Source organism: Mustela nigripes, chromosome 12 (genome assembly GCF_022355385.1).
Source record: "Mustela nigripes isolate SB6536 chromosome 12, MUSNIG.SB6536, whole genome shotgun sequence".
In the NCBI taxonomy this organism is placed as follows: Eukaryota; Metazoa; Chordata; class Mammalia; order Carnivora; family Mustelidae; genus Mustela; species Mustela nigripes.
The window spans coordinates 82,489,874-82,504,813 of record NC_081568.1 but is presented as its reverse complement, the minus strand read 5'-3'; the positions used below and the strand labels follow the sequence as shown (position 1 = coordinate 82,504,813).

Genomic DNA, 14,940 nt, shown 5'->3' with positions numbered 1-14,940 from the left:
CAGTGTTATCTAAAGGAAGTCTTTATTATTGTGAAGGGAAAATTACATCAACTTAAAAATGATCCTGGTTTGAGACATCATTCCAGGAAAATACGTGGAAAAGAAAAGATAATCACAACGTGGGATTTAACTTCTTACAGCTAAGTAAATCTAGAGTCCTGATGGTTTTAGGTTTCTTAGCGAACAGTTTCTATTTTGAGAAACAGCCTTTACCCCAGGAAACAAAATCCTTGATCTAGTAATCAATCACCAAGAACCTTCTGAAGCCAACAGGAAGTTTCAAATTTTCACACCACACATATATAAAAACATAGATGTGTATATCCTTGAAAAAGTGACATCCTATGTACATTATTTATTTTATTTTCCCAGGGGTCAATACAGTGTAGTGTTGCTCCTCTGCTTTCCATCTAACATTCAGAACACAAGGACATAAATTTACATATATATTTTACTTAACAGATACTCTACTCTATACAGTGTACAGTAAAAATGCACACAGTGAAGGAAACTGTCTAATGAAGGATGCATATGTTCATGGATAGCAACAAGCTACAAAATTATGAAAATATAAAGTCATCTGATCAAAGTCAAGTTATGACTCCCATTTATTACTAGCATCCCCATCCCCCCCTCCCACCCCCCCCCACCCTATCCCCAGTCACCTCATCATCATGGTTTAAATTTAGGTGAAGAATTTCAGACACTTTTTAACCCTTTTGTGTAACTATTAACTAAACTGAAGCTTCAAAAAAGAAAAAAGAAAAGCTGGTGACTCTCTTCCCCCCACCCCCGCAAACCTTCCATTATTCTCATCAAAACATCACTTATTTATCAAGGTGCTGGTTTAAACTTTTTATTTGGGACTGACTTTGGGTGGCCCAGAAGAATCACTTCTCTCAATAGTGGGTAAGTCAGGGCTATTAATATAAAGGCAGGAGAAAGAAAATGGGGACAAGAAAGGGGCAAGAGGTGAAAGCCTTTTACATTCTGAGTATTTTTAAACAGGACCAACTGAACCAATATTCACTAATTTCAAAGCAAACTAAGGATCAGTAGCATAAATCCAGGACAGTTAATATGATGACAGAATGGAAATACCATGGAGCTAGCTACCACTGCTTTACAGCATTTAATACAGAGTCTGTTATGATTTACACTAAAATAGTACTTGTACTGCACATAAACACCCCCCCTCGAAAATTTAGATTGAATACAAACTGGGCTCCTCCACAGTAAAAAAATTAAAATAAATTTACTTTTCTTCTTCCAAGACAACTCTTGAAAGCAAAAGGGTATTTTAATTACAAATATCTCCTGTCTGACGACCCATCCATAATAGCTGAGAGTTAAGAGATTCCAGGCGATTTTGACATTTAATGAAATTTTATCAGATTATAATCCAAAATAAAATTTCTGAACACCCTGTCATTTACATCATAATCCAACACCAATAGCAACAAAACAGGTGGTGTGGAAAATAAGGCTCTAGAGATTATCCATATCATTCCTGTGGATCTTCACAACTGTGTAAAAGTCACTAGGCCTTTGGTGCTTTAATATCATGAACAGTTATGAGATGTGTTTAAATAGCAAACTTGCTGTCCTTAAACCTACTGTGTGGAAAAGAAAAATAAAAAAAATTTTTGGCTCATTGACTTCTTTAAATAATTTTAAAAAGTTGTTCTTCTAAACAATATTCCTAAAAATTATACAGCTCGCATCAGATTTCATCTTCGCCATGAACGAGACTCATATTCATCTTCATCTTCATCATCATCATCATGCAAAAACAAATCTGAGGTCTCTGTTTCCTGAAGAAAGAGAGGGTAAAATCTGCTTAGTAGTACAAGCAAGTTAAGTTTTTAGGCCAAAGGACAAAAAGACTAGTATACAAAACCCAGGCTGGAGTTACAAGTGATGCAGTCAGAGAGTATCCTTCAGGGCAAAGACACCTCAAACAGTTAACATATACATATTCTCTCCCTTGTTAATTTTGCTAGTTTCAAGAGATTTCCATTCTAATATCATCAGGAAAATAATACATGAATGTTTAGTAGGAAAAATATCTATGAAATGGTTTTAATAAAATTAATTTAATGAAATTAAATAAATTTAAATTAATTTTATTCCATTAACTTAAAAAGAAGGAAAATAAATGACCAAGCTCCTAAACCTTTCCTTTAATATCGTTATCTGTGATGGAGAACTTACTAACTTCCTCATGACACCAACATTCTCAACCTTACATAAAAATCTGGAATCTTACATGTGGTAGAAATATCTACAAACATTCCCAAAACACCAAGATTTTTCTTTCCTTTTCTTCTTATTAAACATGGGAAATGTTTCTGCTTTTGTTTTTTAAAACTACCCAGAGGACTCTTGATCAATCATGAATGCTAACATCTTTTAAAACCAAAATTACAACAAATCAAATAACTTGAAACATTGGCTAAGTGTCCATTTTAACAAAGAAATTAGAAACAGGGAGTAAAAAAGCAAAATTATTTTTCATGTATTTTAAGAGTTTCATTATATTTAACCCTTGTACTATGTTAAGTCCTTGGTTTTTATATTTCTTCCCTTTTATTCCCACTTCCTTACTCTCATTTTAATCAACTGTACATAGAAGGAAAGTAAGAAACTCAAATCTATTACTTATGGAACATGAATAAGCAAAAAGCTAAACAACCAGCTAAAATTAAATTTGTTCGTGTAATCCATGTCCTCACTTAACAGAATAAAAATTTCTAGAGCACAAAGCCAAATAAACACAAAGTAAAAAGAAAAAAGGAAAATAAAACAAACAACAGTCTCTCCTATGCCAGAAAATATCCCCCGCAAATAACTTTTTATGTCTGCAACTGTTCTGGCTCTTTAGTAAACTTGTAGACTAGTCTTTAAGTTACAGCGTGCATAAAAGAACAAGATTTATTTTAAGATTTATTTTACTTACTTTAGTGTCAAGAAAAATGCTAATTGAGAAACAATCTAATTGAATGTTTATTTTCAATCGTTAAATTTACCTCCTCCTTGACTTCTTCTTCCTCGGTCTCAGTGGATACAGAAGGCACCTTGGCCTTGTGCCATGGTATTTGTAGCCGACGGTCTTTGAATTTTGACCCTTGGTTTGCAGGCTAAAATAGATTTTAGGAAAAACACGTAAGTTTGTATTCAAATTGTATGCTATTTAAAAAGTGTAATGATTGATGAGGAAAATTAAAGTGGATCTATCTATCTAGTAAGAACTAGAAAAAGTAAAATCCCTTCTCCTCTAAACTTATTTTATTTAAATTCAATTAGTGAACATATAGTCTATCATTAGTTTCAGAAGCAGAGTTCAGTTATTCATCTGTTGCATGTGACACCCAGTGTTCATCACATCACGTGCCCTCCATAATGCCCAATATCTAGTTACTCAATCCCTCCACCCACCTCCCCTCCAGTAACCCTGAAGTCCCTTTTAATTAAAGAACCACATGTACTATTTTGCCCAGATAGTCTATGACTTGTATTTATGTCATGTTAACTTTAGAATTTGTCTTGGTTTAGATGATACTGTCATTCCACTTACAAAAGTCATAATGAAAACAACAAATACTTTTTTTCTTCTGCTCATGATTTTACTGACATCAGTATTGAACAAGGGCACCTGGGTGACTCAGTCAGTTAAGCGTCTGCCTTCAGCTTAGGTCATATTCCCAGGGTTCTTGGATTGAGTCCTGCATTGGGCTCCCTGCTCAGCGGGGAGTCTGTTTCTCCCTCTGTCCCTCTCCCCTACTTGTGCGCTCTCTCTCTCTCAAAAATAAATAAAATATTTTTTTAAAAAGATTTAAAGAAAGATTATTGAGCAAGATGCTGGGATTAAAGTCTCGATCCAGCTCTACCATGAATTGGCAAGTAACTGAACATAAATGAGCCTCCATAAGGCTCCATAAGGCTTTAATTAATTAAAGCATTAATATTGCTTAATATCAAAGTATCTCAGCTTTTTTTTTCACTTTTTTTCTGTTTCAGGATTGCTCTAAGGAGTCCATAAAAATAATGTAAAAAGAATTTGAGTATTCTATCCAAATGCACAAAAATCACGGTTAGCACAATTATAAATATTGAAAGGCATTAAACAAAAAAACAAATTAATATACGCCCTAACATACAAATTATTAAAGTGTGTAGCAAAGTATACAGGTATGCAAATGACATACTTGGTAAATCTCATGCTTTTTAAAATTTAAATTCAATTAATTAACACAATTTATTATTGGTTTCAGAGACAGAGGTCAGTGATTCATCAGTCTTACATAATACCCAGTGCTCATTATACCACATACCGTCCTTAATGTCCATCACCCAGTTACCCCAACGCCCTACCCCCTCCCCTCCAGCAACCCTGTTTGTTTCCTATGATCAAGAGTCTCCTATAGTTTGTCTCCCTCTCTGATTTTGTTGTTTTATTTTTCCCTTTCTTTCCCATGATTTTGTTTCAATAAATACTATCTTTTTTTTAAAAAGATTTTATTTATTTATTTGACAGACAGAGATCACAAGTAGGCAGAGAGAGAGAGAGAAGGAAGCAGGCTCCCAGCTGAGCAGAGAGCTGGATGTGGGGCTTGATCCCAGGACCCTGGGACCATGACCCAAGCTGAAGGCAGAGGATTTAACCCACTGAGCCACCCAGGCGTCCCTCAACAAATACTATCCTAAAACGATTGCTAGTCTTTAGCTTTGATAATCTACATAGTTAGACTGAAAACTTAAAAGTATAATTTTTAAAATGCTTACTGAGGTCAACTACTCCACCTGTAGTTGATAAAGCTATTCCAACTTCCTCCTCTGAAATGCCATACAACAATGGCAAGTACCAGCCATTCTATACATTTAACAAACGTTAATTAAAAACACCTACTTTCCTAACTCAAGGTAAAATTGCTCAGTTTCAAATGTATTTCTTAGGACTACCACCCAAACAATTTCTTCCTCCTCAAGAAACTTCATAAAGAGAAAGCAAAAATTTTAAAGAAAAAGCAACAGAGATAAAAAGAATAGGGACCTAAAGTATCATTAAAGTGAAAGCTCAGTCATTCCTACAGCTTTTCTTTCAATGATGCCACATTGCAGAATATCCCCAATTCTGGGTTTAATCCTGAAAAATGTAATAGAAATGGTTCTTTTAAAAATAGGGGTTCACTCTAGTTTTTCTTAGAAAAAAATGCTGATAAATGTCATTAACCATTTGCCAAATGTTTCCACAGAACACTCAGATCACTGCATGTTAAAAGTGTTATGTTCTCTCTCTCTCTGTCAAATAAGTAAATAAAATCTTAAAAAGGTAGGGGGTGGTGGCGCATAGGTGGCTAAGTCAGTTAAGCATCTGCCTTCAGCTCAGGTCATGACTCTGGGGTCCTGGGATCAAGCCCCATGGTGGGCTCCCTGCTCAGCAGGGAGTCTGCTTCTCTCACTCCCTCTGCTTTTCCCCCTGCTTATGCTCATTCTCTCTGTCAAATAAAAAAATAAAATCTTAAAAATTTTCTAAAAAATTTTTAAAAAAAGGTTATATATTGTATATATTAAGCCAGATCCATAACCCATTACTGTCTGCACAGAAATCAGCCTGTGATCTTAGGGAAAACTCTATTATCCCTGTAGGGGCTGCACGTTTATAACCTGGTACCAAACATTTTAACTTATGGGACATACTAAAATGATGTACTGAAATGGCCCCATCCAAATATACATTTGCCATCTTCTAAAAAAAAACCACAGGTGGATGCTGAGAGGAGATCTCATCACAAGGAAAAAGAATTCTGACTATGTGAGGTGACAGATGTGAACTACACTTATTTCATAGTAATCATTTCACTATATGTACATATATCAAACCATTATGTTGTATATCTTAAACTAACACAGTGTTTTACATCAATTATATTTCAATAAACTTGAAGAAAAAAATCTCATAATACATGTAATAGATATCCTTTGCCCTTATTCGTTTAACATACACAGCCCAATTAGAGACTTTTTCACTATTTTGTTCACTTCGGTATTATCTGAATTCTTTCCAGGATTACTGAGGTAAAACACAACCGAAGGATATTTGTAAGTGTAAAACACGATGATCTGATATACATATAAAGAGTGAAGAGTCTCCCTATGTAGTTCATTAACAACACGTTCATCACCTCACATATTTACCTTTTTTCTGATGAGAATATTTAGGTTCTACTATTCTCTTAGCAAATTTCAATTATACAATACAGTGTGGTCAACCAGTCACCATGTTATATATTAGATCCTTAGACTTTGTTATTTAAAAAATTTTTAAAAAGATGTATTACTTCTATAACCACAGAAAGTGAGAAAGACTTCTTTAACCTGTATTTATTGGGTTGCCCCACAATATACACCGAATGCCCACATATACACCGAATGATCTAGAAGAATCCTATCAACAGTGTTCATAAAAATAAAGTGAAAATAACCCACATACCTATCCACAGGAGAAATGAAGAATAAACTATGTTATAGTTATACAACTGAAAATTATACAGCAATTAAAAATGGAAACTATTGTTACATGTGACAACATTAATGAATCTTACAAACATAATGTTAAGGGAAAAGAGCAGACACGAAAGAATATAGACTGTGTGGTTCCATTCATACAAATTTAAAAAGAGTAATATTATAATCTTTAGGAACGCACATTTAGGTGATAAAACTACAGCTGGTTCTCATTATTCACACTAAGTCATATGAAGTTCACTGCAAGCAAAGAATTAGCAAATACTCAATCACTGCTCCTAGGGCCGAGAGAGGGTTAGGTTCCTATGAGCCTCTGGTCAAAACATCAACTAATCAATTGTTTTATATTTAAAGACACCGTATTTAAAATATACTGTTGATTCACTGACACTGAACTCATGGCTAAAAGCACTCATGCCTGAACAAAGCTTACATAATACATGGGTCTTCACCATAAGGCACATTACAGCCTTCTTGAACTTTCAACAAAGCACCTGAGAACTATATTTGGGGGTGGGGGGCATTTCAAATAATGAAACAACCAGTGAAAAGCACAAAAATGAGGAAAATGTGGTACTAAAAACACTGCAAAAAGAACAGCTGTTTATAGTATGAAAGCCGAAACAAAAAGGGCAGAGCATCACTTTAACTGACCTGAGCTGGGAACATTACATCAGGTAACTCAAATTTTTCACAGCTCCGTCAAAGTCTGAACTGACCACAAAAGCACCTTGAATATTGATTTTTGATCTTACAAATAATATTGCTAGGTAGGTTAATGTGCAAATACGAAATCCATGAATAATGAGGATCAACTGTGTAACAAAAGCAAGAAGGTGATTATGATAAAGTGAGGATAATGGTCATTTTATTGAGGAGGAGAGAAAACAATGACTGGAAGGCGGATGGGAATATTCTTTTTCTTGACCTGAGGGTTAGGTATACACAAGTTTACCTTCTGATAAATCACTGAACTATATACATTTCTACTTGGTATAGTTTGTTTCAGTAAGTATTTTAAGTTGAGTATTATCCTTATAATTTTAAGAAAACACCAAACAGCTAAGATATTTATGTTGAAAAAGCAAGGCCTGAAATGTAGCTCTATATAATATAAGCCCACTCTGATAAAATTTAAGTGAGAGACTTTGTGTATATATTCTTATATTAGTAACGTTTTTCTGTAAAGATGTCTAAGAGTACAGACTACCTTTTAAGAGTAGGCAGAGATCAAGAAAAGAGGGGAGATTTTTACTTCTGATTTAACCATATTTTTAACTATTTGCATGTCTTCATTTTTTTGTTGAAAAGTATTTTAACAGGGGCGCCTACATGGCTTAGTGGGTTGGGCCTCTGCCTTTGGCTCAGGTCATGATCTCAGAGTCCTGGGATCGAGCCCGGCATCAGGCTCTCTGCTCAGCAGGAAGACTGCTTCCTCCTCTCTCTGCCTGCCTCTCTGCCTACTTGATCTCTGTGTGTCAAATAAATAAATAAAATCTTTTTTTAAAAAAAAAAAGTACTTTAACAGCTTTAAAAATGGCCTCTAAAATGTCACGTATCTATTAAAAATACATAATTTTTCTATACCCACATATGTATTATCTCACACACATATTTGTAATATGGCTTGAAATAATGAAATAGTAGGCAAAAGTTAGCTGTCCATCACTACAGACATTGTTGAAATCCAATGTGGTTCATCGATGCAATGAAATACCAAGAAGCCACAAAAAATACCAGAGAAACACCACGTGTACTAGTATAGCATCATCTCTATTAACAAGCTAATACATAATAAATGAGAAATGCACATGCAAGAGAGTACTGTGTAACATACCACCATTTGGGTTAAAGAGAGACAAAATAATACATATACACAGAAAGAATATTTTTTAGTATATAAGAAACAGAAAACAATAAATGCCTCTGGGGAGTGAAACTGAATGGGTATAGAAGGAAACCTTATTTTACACTGCATACATTTTTCTTTGTTTTACACTTTGTACATGTGTGCTGCCCCTCAAAATATAATAAGGTAATTCACGGTGCCTGGGTGGCTCAGTGGGTTAAGCCGCTGCCTTCGGCTCAGGTCATGATCTCGGGGTCCTGGGATCGAGTCCCACATCGGGCTCTTTGCTCAGTGGGGAGCCTGCTTCCCTCTCCCCCTCTTTCTCTCTCTCTCTGCCTGCCTCTCTGCCTACTTGTGATCTCTCTGTCAAATAAATAAAATCTTTAAAAATATACATATAATAAGGTAATTCAAAAAAATATATATATATACACACCAATATATACATGAACATGAGAAAACTGATTATATGCCATCAATGAAAAGTTGTATGTGATAACTCAGGGGTACTTGGAACCTTAGAGGCAGAAGATACTCAGAGAGAAATTCATCTAGCCCCACCATTTTCCCAGATCAGAAACTGATGCCAGTTCTGTCAGTCATTATTCATCAATTACCTGACTAGCAAATATGAAAACACAAAACTCAAGTGCTATTGAGGATATAAGCAAATAGGTACTCTTATTCAATGTCACCACAAGTATGAATTAGTACAGCATTATTCCTGCAGGGTTATTTGGCAAGCTGTCCCCAAATTTTAAATATGCATGCCTTGGATCTAGTCATCACTCCTACAAACTAATGTCAAAAAAGGGTCTTCACCAGAGATAGTAACATTACTGTGGGTGTCATACAGACTGAAGAGCACTTCCTGGCATTTAACAGCAGTGCTAAAGGTGTTGACATGTGTAGGACCGTCCTGCATAACAAATTATTCTACTCTAAATCACCAAATCCAGTAAGATGTATATTAACATCATTTGTAACAGTGAAAAAAAAACAGAAAACCCACTAGCTATCAAATGGCAGTAAGTTATCAGTAGGTTCACAAAAGATCAAAATTACTAAAAGTTTTTTACACAGTCTGAAGAAGGGCAATAACTGAAGTGCTGAATAGTGCTGAATTCAGTTTCTCTGTATGTTAAATACAGAGAAAGGGTAACTTTTATTCTGGTAAACGCAAAAGTGTATTACTTGTCAAATGATAAGGTATCAGTTTCAGACACTAACACTCTCAAATATTTCCTTCTTCTTGGAAGAAGGAAAGTAAAAACCCTCTCTAGAGAGGCTATAGGGAAAAGCTAACTGTATGTGAGAAGTCTACAGTAATTACAACAGAAGTATTCCATTGTTTTATATGAAGTTCCAGGAATGAAGGAGCAGGCAAATTAGAAGTTCTTGCTAGTAAGAACACAAAAATTTGAATGAATTACATAAATATTTTTGGGGGTACAGAAACTCAGACCTCTTACTTTCTTAAGACTCAAAATGCTCTCTGGTTACAAAAGAGAAGACTGCATAGCATTCATAGTATGCAATGACACTAAAGTGATTTTTTTTTTTAAAGGCATAAATCCCTAAGAAAAGAGAAAATAGGACAGAATACAGCACAGCCAAAAAACTGGGGAGCTGAAAAGCAAAGGATTAAGGTCAATATAAAATGCTTACAATTTAAAAAATCAAAAAGTTGCAGTAAAATCAATTATTTAAAAATGAAAAAAATACCCAGAAAATCAGCTGAAAGATTTAAAAGTAGACATCCTTAAAGAACAGAAAATGAGAATACAATTGGAGAATGTTTAACAACTTGGTAGCTATTCAGTTCACCTGACTCTTCAAATGATATACACGTAACTTTTAAGAAAACTAAAACAGGGGTGCCTGGGTGGCTCAGTGGGTTAAAGCCTCTGCCTTTGGCTCAGGTCATGATCCCAGGGTCCTGGGATCGAGCCCCGCATCAGGCTCTCTGCTCAGCGGGGAGCCTGCTTTCTCCTCTCTCTCTGCCTGCCTCTCTGCCTACTTGTGATCTCTGTCTGTCAAATAAATAAAATCTTTAAAAAAAAAAAAGAAAAGAAAACTAAAACATTCCTATCAAAAGAATATAAGGTACTTAGGTGTTTTCTTCTTTCTGTAACTGAATGGTTTCCAAGTTTTCTTCAGTGAACATCACAGAAGACATTGCCTTAGAGAAGAATGAAACTCAACCATTCTCTTTCACCAAACATAAAAATAAAGTCAAAATGGATTAAAAATCTAAATTTGAGTCCTGAAATGATAAAAATCCTAGAAGAAAACCGAGGCAGTAATTTCTCTGCTATCAGCTGTAGCAATGTTTTTCTAGATAGGTCTCCAGAGGGAAGGGAAATAATAGTAAAAAAAACCCTACTGGAGCTACATCAAAATAAAAAGCCTCTGCACAATGACAGAAACAACCAACAAAACTGAAAGGCAACCTATGAGAGAATGGGAGAAGATACTTGCAAATGACATATCTGATAAAGGATTAGTATCCAACATACAAAAAGAACTTATAAAATTCAACACCTCCCAAAAACAAATAATCCAATTAAAAGACGGCCAAAAGACATAAACAGACATTTCTCCAAAGAAGATATCCAGATGGTCAATAGTCACATAAATGGTGCTCACCATCACTTATCATCAGGGAAATGCAAATCAAAATTACAGTGAGACACACCTGTCAGAATGGCTTAAATCAATAACACAAGAAACAACGGGTGTTGACAAAAATGTGGTAAAAGAAAAAGCCTCTTACACTGCTGGTGAAAATGTGAGCTAGGGACAGTCACTGTGGAAAAGAATATGGAGGTTCCTCACAAAGTTAAAAATATAACTATACTTCTGCACTGCCAAAATACAACTCTCCGGGGTGCCTGGGTGGCTCAGTGGGTTAAAGCCTCTGCCTTCGGCTCAGGTCATGATCTCAGGTCCTGGGATGCAGCCCCGCATCGAGCTCTCTGCTCAGCGGGGAACCTGCTTCCCTCCTCCTCTCTCTCTGCCTGCCTCTCTGCCCGCTTGTGATCTCTCTCTCTCTGTGTCAAATAAATAAATAAAATCTTTAAAAAAAAATACAACTATCCTACAATCCAGCAACTGTAACTCTGGATACTTCCCCAAAGACTACAAAGACACTAATTCAAAGGGATACAAGTACTTTGATACAGCAGCATTATTTAATAACAGCCAAATTATAGAAATAGTCCAAGTGTCCACCGACCGATGAATGTATAAAGATGTGCTGTATATACACACAGACACACAGACAATGAAGTATTACTCAGTTATAAAAAAGAATGAAATCCCCGGTGATTCACAGACCTGTACTGCTGGGGCTAATAATACATTATATGTTAATAAATAAATAAATAAAAATAAATTAAAAAAATAAAAAAGAATGAAATCTTGCCATTTGCAATGACATGGGTAGAACTAGAGAGTATTGTGCTGAGCAAAGTAAGTCAGATGAAGACAAATACCGTATGACTTCACTCATATGTGGAACTGAAGAAACAAAACAAATGAGCAAAGGGAAAAAAAAAGAGAGAAAGAGGTAAACCAAGAGATAGACTCATTAACTGTAGAGAACAAACTGATGGTTATCAGATGGGAGGTGGGTGGATGGGTGAAGTAGGTGAGGGGATTAAGGAGTGCAATTGTCTTTATGAGCACTGGGTAATGTATGGAAGTGCTGAATCACCATACTGTACACCAGAAACTAATATTACACTGTATGTTAACAAATCTAAATAAAACTGTAGGAAAAAAAAGACATTGACTTAGTTGTCTAAACCAACTACCTAACCTCTTTCCATTCTAACTGATCTTGATTTTTATCATTGACCAACTGTCATATGGAACCATGACTGATTTAATTCAATCATGGTAACAGTTTCCTCAACAGGGATTAGCTTACAAATGGGTAAGTGACAATTCTGGCTAAGACACATGAGGGCACGAGTGCTCAGAGAGTGGTGCATGTCAGGAGTCAAGTGGGCATGGAAGGTAAGGGTTGAGGCAGGGATATTTTTTTAGAAGGTTATCTCATGATTTTTAAGAATGTCATAAGAAAGGTACTATTCTTTTCTGCCTTTGGACATCCTTTTTAGAGGCCATGAATTTTGTGGTTGTTGTAGACATCCTGGTGTCACACCATGAAGAAAAGGCCTAAGAAAAAAAGCCAACATACTAGGATACTAGAAGAGAAATACGAAAAGAAGTTGTGTGCCTGAGTTTCTGAATAAAGTAAACCTAAAACCTCCATACTGCTAGATTTCTTGAAAAGAAAGAAAGTAAATGTTCATATTTCCCAAATTATTCATGTTTTACTTGCAGCCAAACACAACCTGACATGCATGTATTACTTTCATAATTAGAAAGAAAAAAAAATCAAGTTTTACCCTGTATCACTGAGTGACACAAGCTAAAACATACCACAACAGTTCAAAAATCTTGTAACTAACTGATGGATATTACTTGAAAATGCTTAAGTGCAGTTCAAGTATTCCAAACATATAGTTTAAGTAACTCTTCTGTTGAAACTTGCCAAACTTCTCTTTAATCAGGGGCAAAGGAATGTACCTTAGCTCTTGTCCTGTCTGTGCCCTCAAGCAAGACTCTATGATTTAAAATTTTCATCTTCTGACCTAAAGTTTAATATTAAAATACTTAGAGGGAATTCTTCATAAAGGTCTTTAGTCCTCAGTTCTGTCAAATGAAAGATACATAAATAAGGACTCTTTTTTTAAAAGTTCATTCCAAACTCACTGATTTTACCTTAAAAATACATAAAATTCTCTTTATATGCTACATAATACTATTTTATATTTTTAAACTTAAATACTTAATATAAAAATTAATATGGGGGTGCCTGGGTGGCTCAGTGGGTTAAGTCTCTGCCTTTGGCTCAGGCCATTATCTTGGGGTTCTGAGATCAAGCCCCTCATCGGGCTCTCTGCTCAGTGGGGAACCTGCTTAGCCCACTCCCTCTGCCTGCTGCTCTGTCTACTTGTGCTCTCTCTCTCTCTGCCAAATAAATAAATAAAATCTTAAAATAAATAAATAAATAAATAAAAATATGGTGATATATACCGTGTCTCAGTAAACTAGAGTCATCAGGCCAAATATGGTCCAGCAACTTATGTTTGATGGCCTGTGAGCTAAGAATGGTTTTTATGTTTTTAAAAGGTTATAAGATTGAAAAAGAAGAGAGATTCCTGGGTGGTTCAGTAAGTTAAGTGTCTGCTTTCTGCTCAGGTTATGATCTCAGGGTCCTGGAATTGAGCCCAGCATCAGGCACCCTGCTCAGCGGGGAGTCTGCTTCTCCCTCTCCCTCGGCCCCTACCCTACGTGTGCTCTCTCAAATAAATAAATAAAAATCTTAAAACACAAAACAAAACAAAACAAAACACTGGGGTGCCTGGATGGCTCAGATGGTTAAGTGTCTGCCTTCAGCTCAGGTTGTGATCCCAGGGTCTTGGGATCAAGCTGTGCATTAGGCTCCCTGCTTGACAGGGAGCCTGCTTCTCCCTCTCCCTCTGCTGCTCCCCCTGCTTGTGCTCTCTCCCTCTCTCTGTTAAATAAATAAATGAAATCTCTCTAAAAAAAAAAAAAAAAAAAAAAAAACAAGAAACTTAAAAAGAAAAGGAACGCCACCTGGCTGGCTCAGGTGAAGAGCATGCAACTCTTGATCTCAAAGTCCTGAGTTTGAGCCCCATATTGGGTGCAGAGATTACTTAAATAAAAAAAATTTTTAATTAAAAAAAGAAAAGAAAAGAGAGAGAGAAGGAGCAGATAAAGGAAGAGGCAAAAGAAAACCTGAGAGAGACTGTATATAGCCAACAAAAACCTAAAGGTCCTTTCCAGAGAAAGTCTGCTGACCTCTGATATAGGCTATTAAAATATTTATATGTGGGGCACCTGGGTGGCTCAGTTGGTTAACCATCTGACTCCTGGTTTCAGCTTAAGTCATGATCTCCTGATCATGGGATCGTCATGGGATCAAGCCCCAAGCTGGACTCTCTACTTAGTGAGGAATCTGCTTCAGATTCTCCTTCTCTTCCTCTCTGTCCTCCATGCACACGCATGCTTGCACTTGCTCTCATAAATTCTTTAAAATATTTATATATAACGTGCTTAATGTTATATATACTTCTCATTATATATTAAATAGATTATGTATTTTAAATATGTATATACTTTAATTTATACTTCTTTTTAAAAAATATAAGCAGCTGGGATCTAAGAGCCCAATATTAATACATCTCCTCTAATTTGGTTTTAAAATAAACAGTATAGGGGCGCCTGGGTGGCTCAGTGTGTTAAGCCTCTGCCTTCGGCTCAGGTCATGATCCCAGGGCGCTGGGATCGAGCCCCGCATCAGGCTCTCTGCTCAGCAAGGAGCCTGCTTCCTCTTCTCTCTCTCTGCCTGCCTCTCTGCCTACTTGTGATCTCTGTCAAATAAATAAATAAAATCTTTAAAAAAAAAATACTAATATGGGGGTGACCGGGTGGCTCAGTCAATTAAGCATATGCCTTCAGCTCAG

The 14,940-nt window shown here is 35.9% G+C and overlaps 1 protein-coding gene across 3 annotated transcripts in view; it reads right to left on the bottom strand.

Moving 5' to 3' along the window:
• Nucleotides 1-840: 840 nt before the first annotated feature.
• RBM27 (RNA binding motif protein 27) overlaps nucleotides 841-14,940 on the bottom strand; it is a 78,961-nt gene continuing 64,861 nt past the window's right edge. For all 3 annotated transcript variants that reach the window (XM_059417841.1, XM_059417843.1, XM_059417842.1), the window contains 2 exons: nucleotides 3,030-3,140; nucleotides 841-1,814 (listed from right to left, as the gene is read on the bottom strand). In XM_059417841.1, the coding sequence (XP_059273824.1) occupies nucleotides 1,731-1,814; nucleotides 3,030-3,140 (195 nt within the window). In that variant the 3' untranslated portion in view covers nucleotides 841-1,730. The remainder of the gene's footprint in view (nucleotides 1,815-3,029; nucleotides 3,141-14,940) is intronic.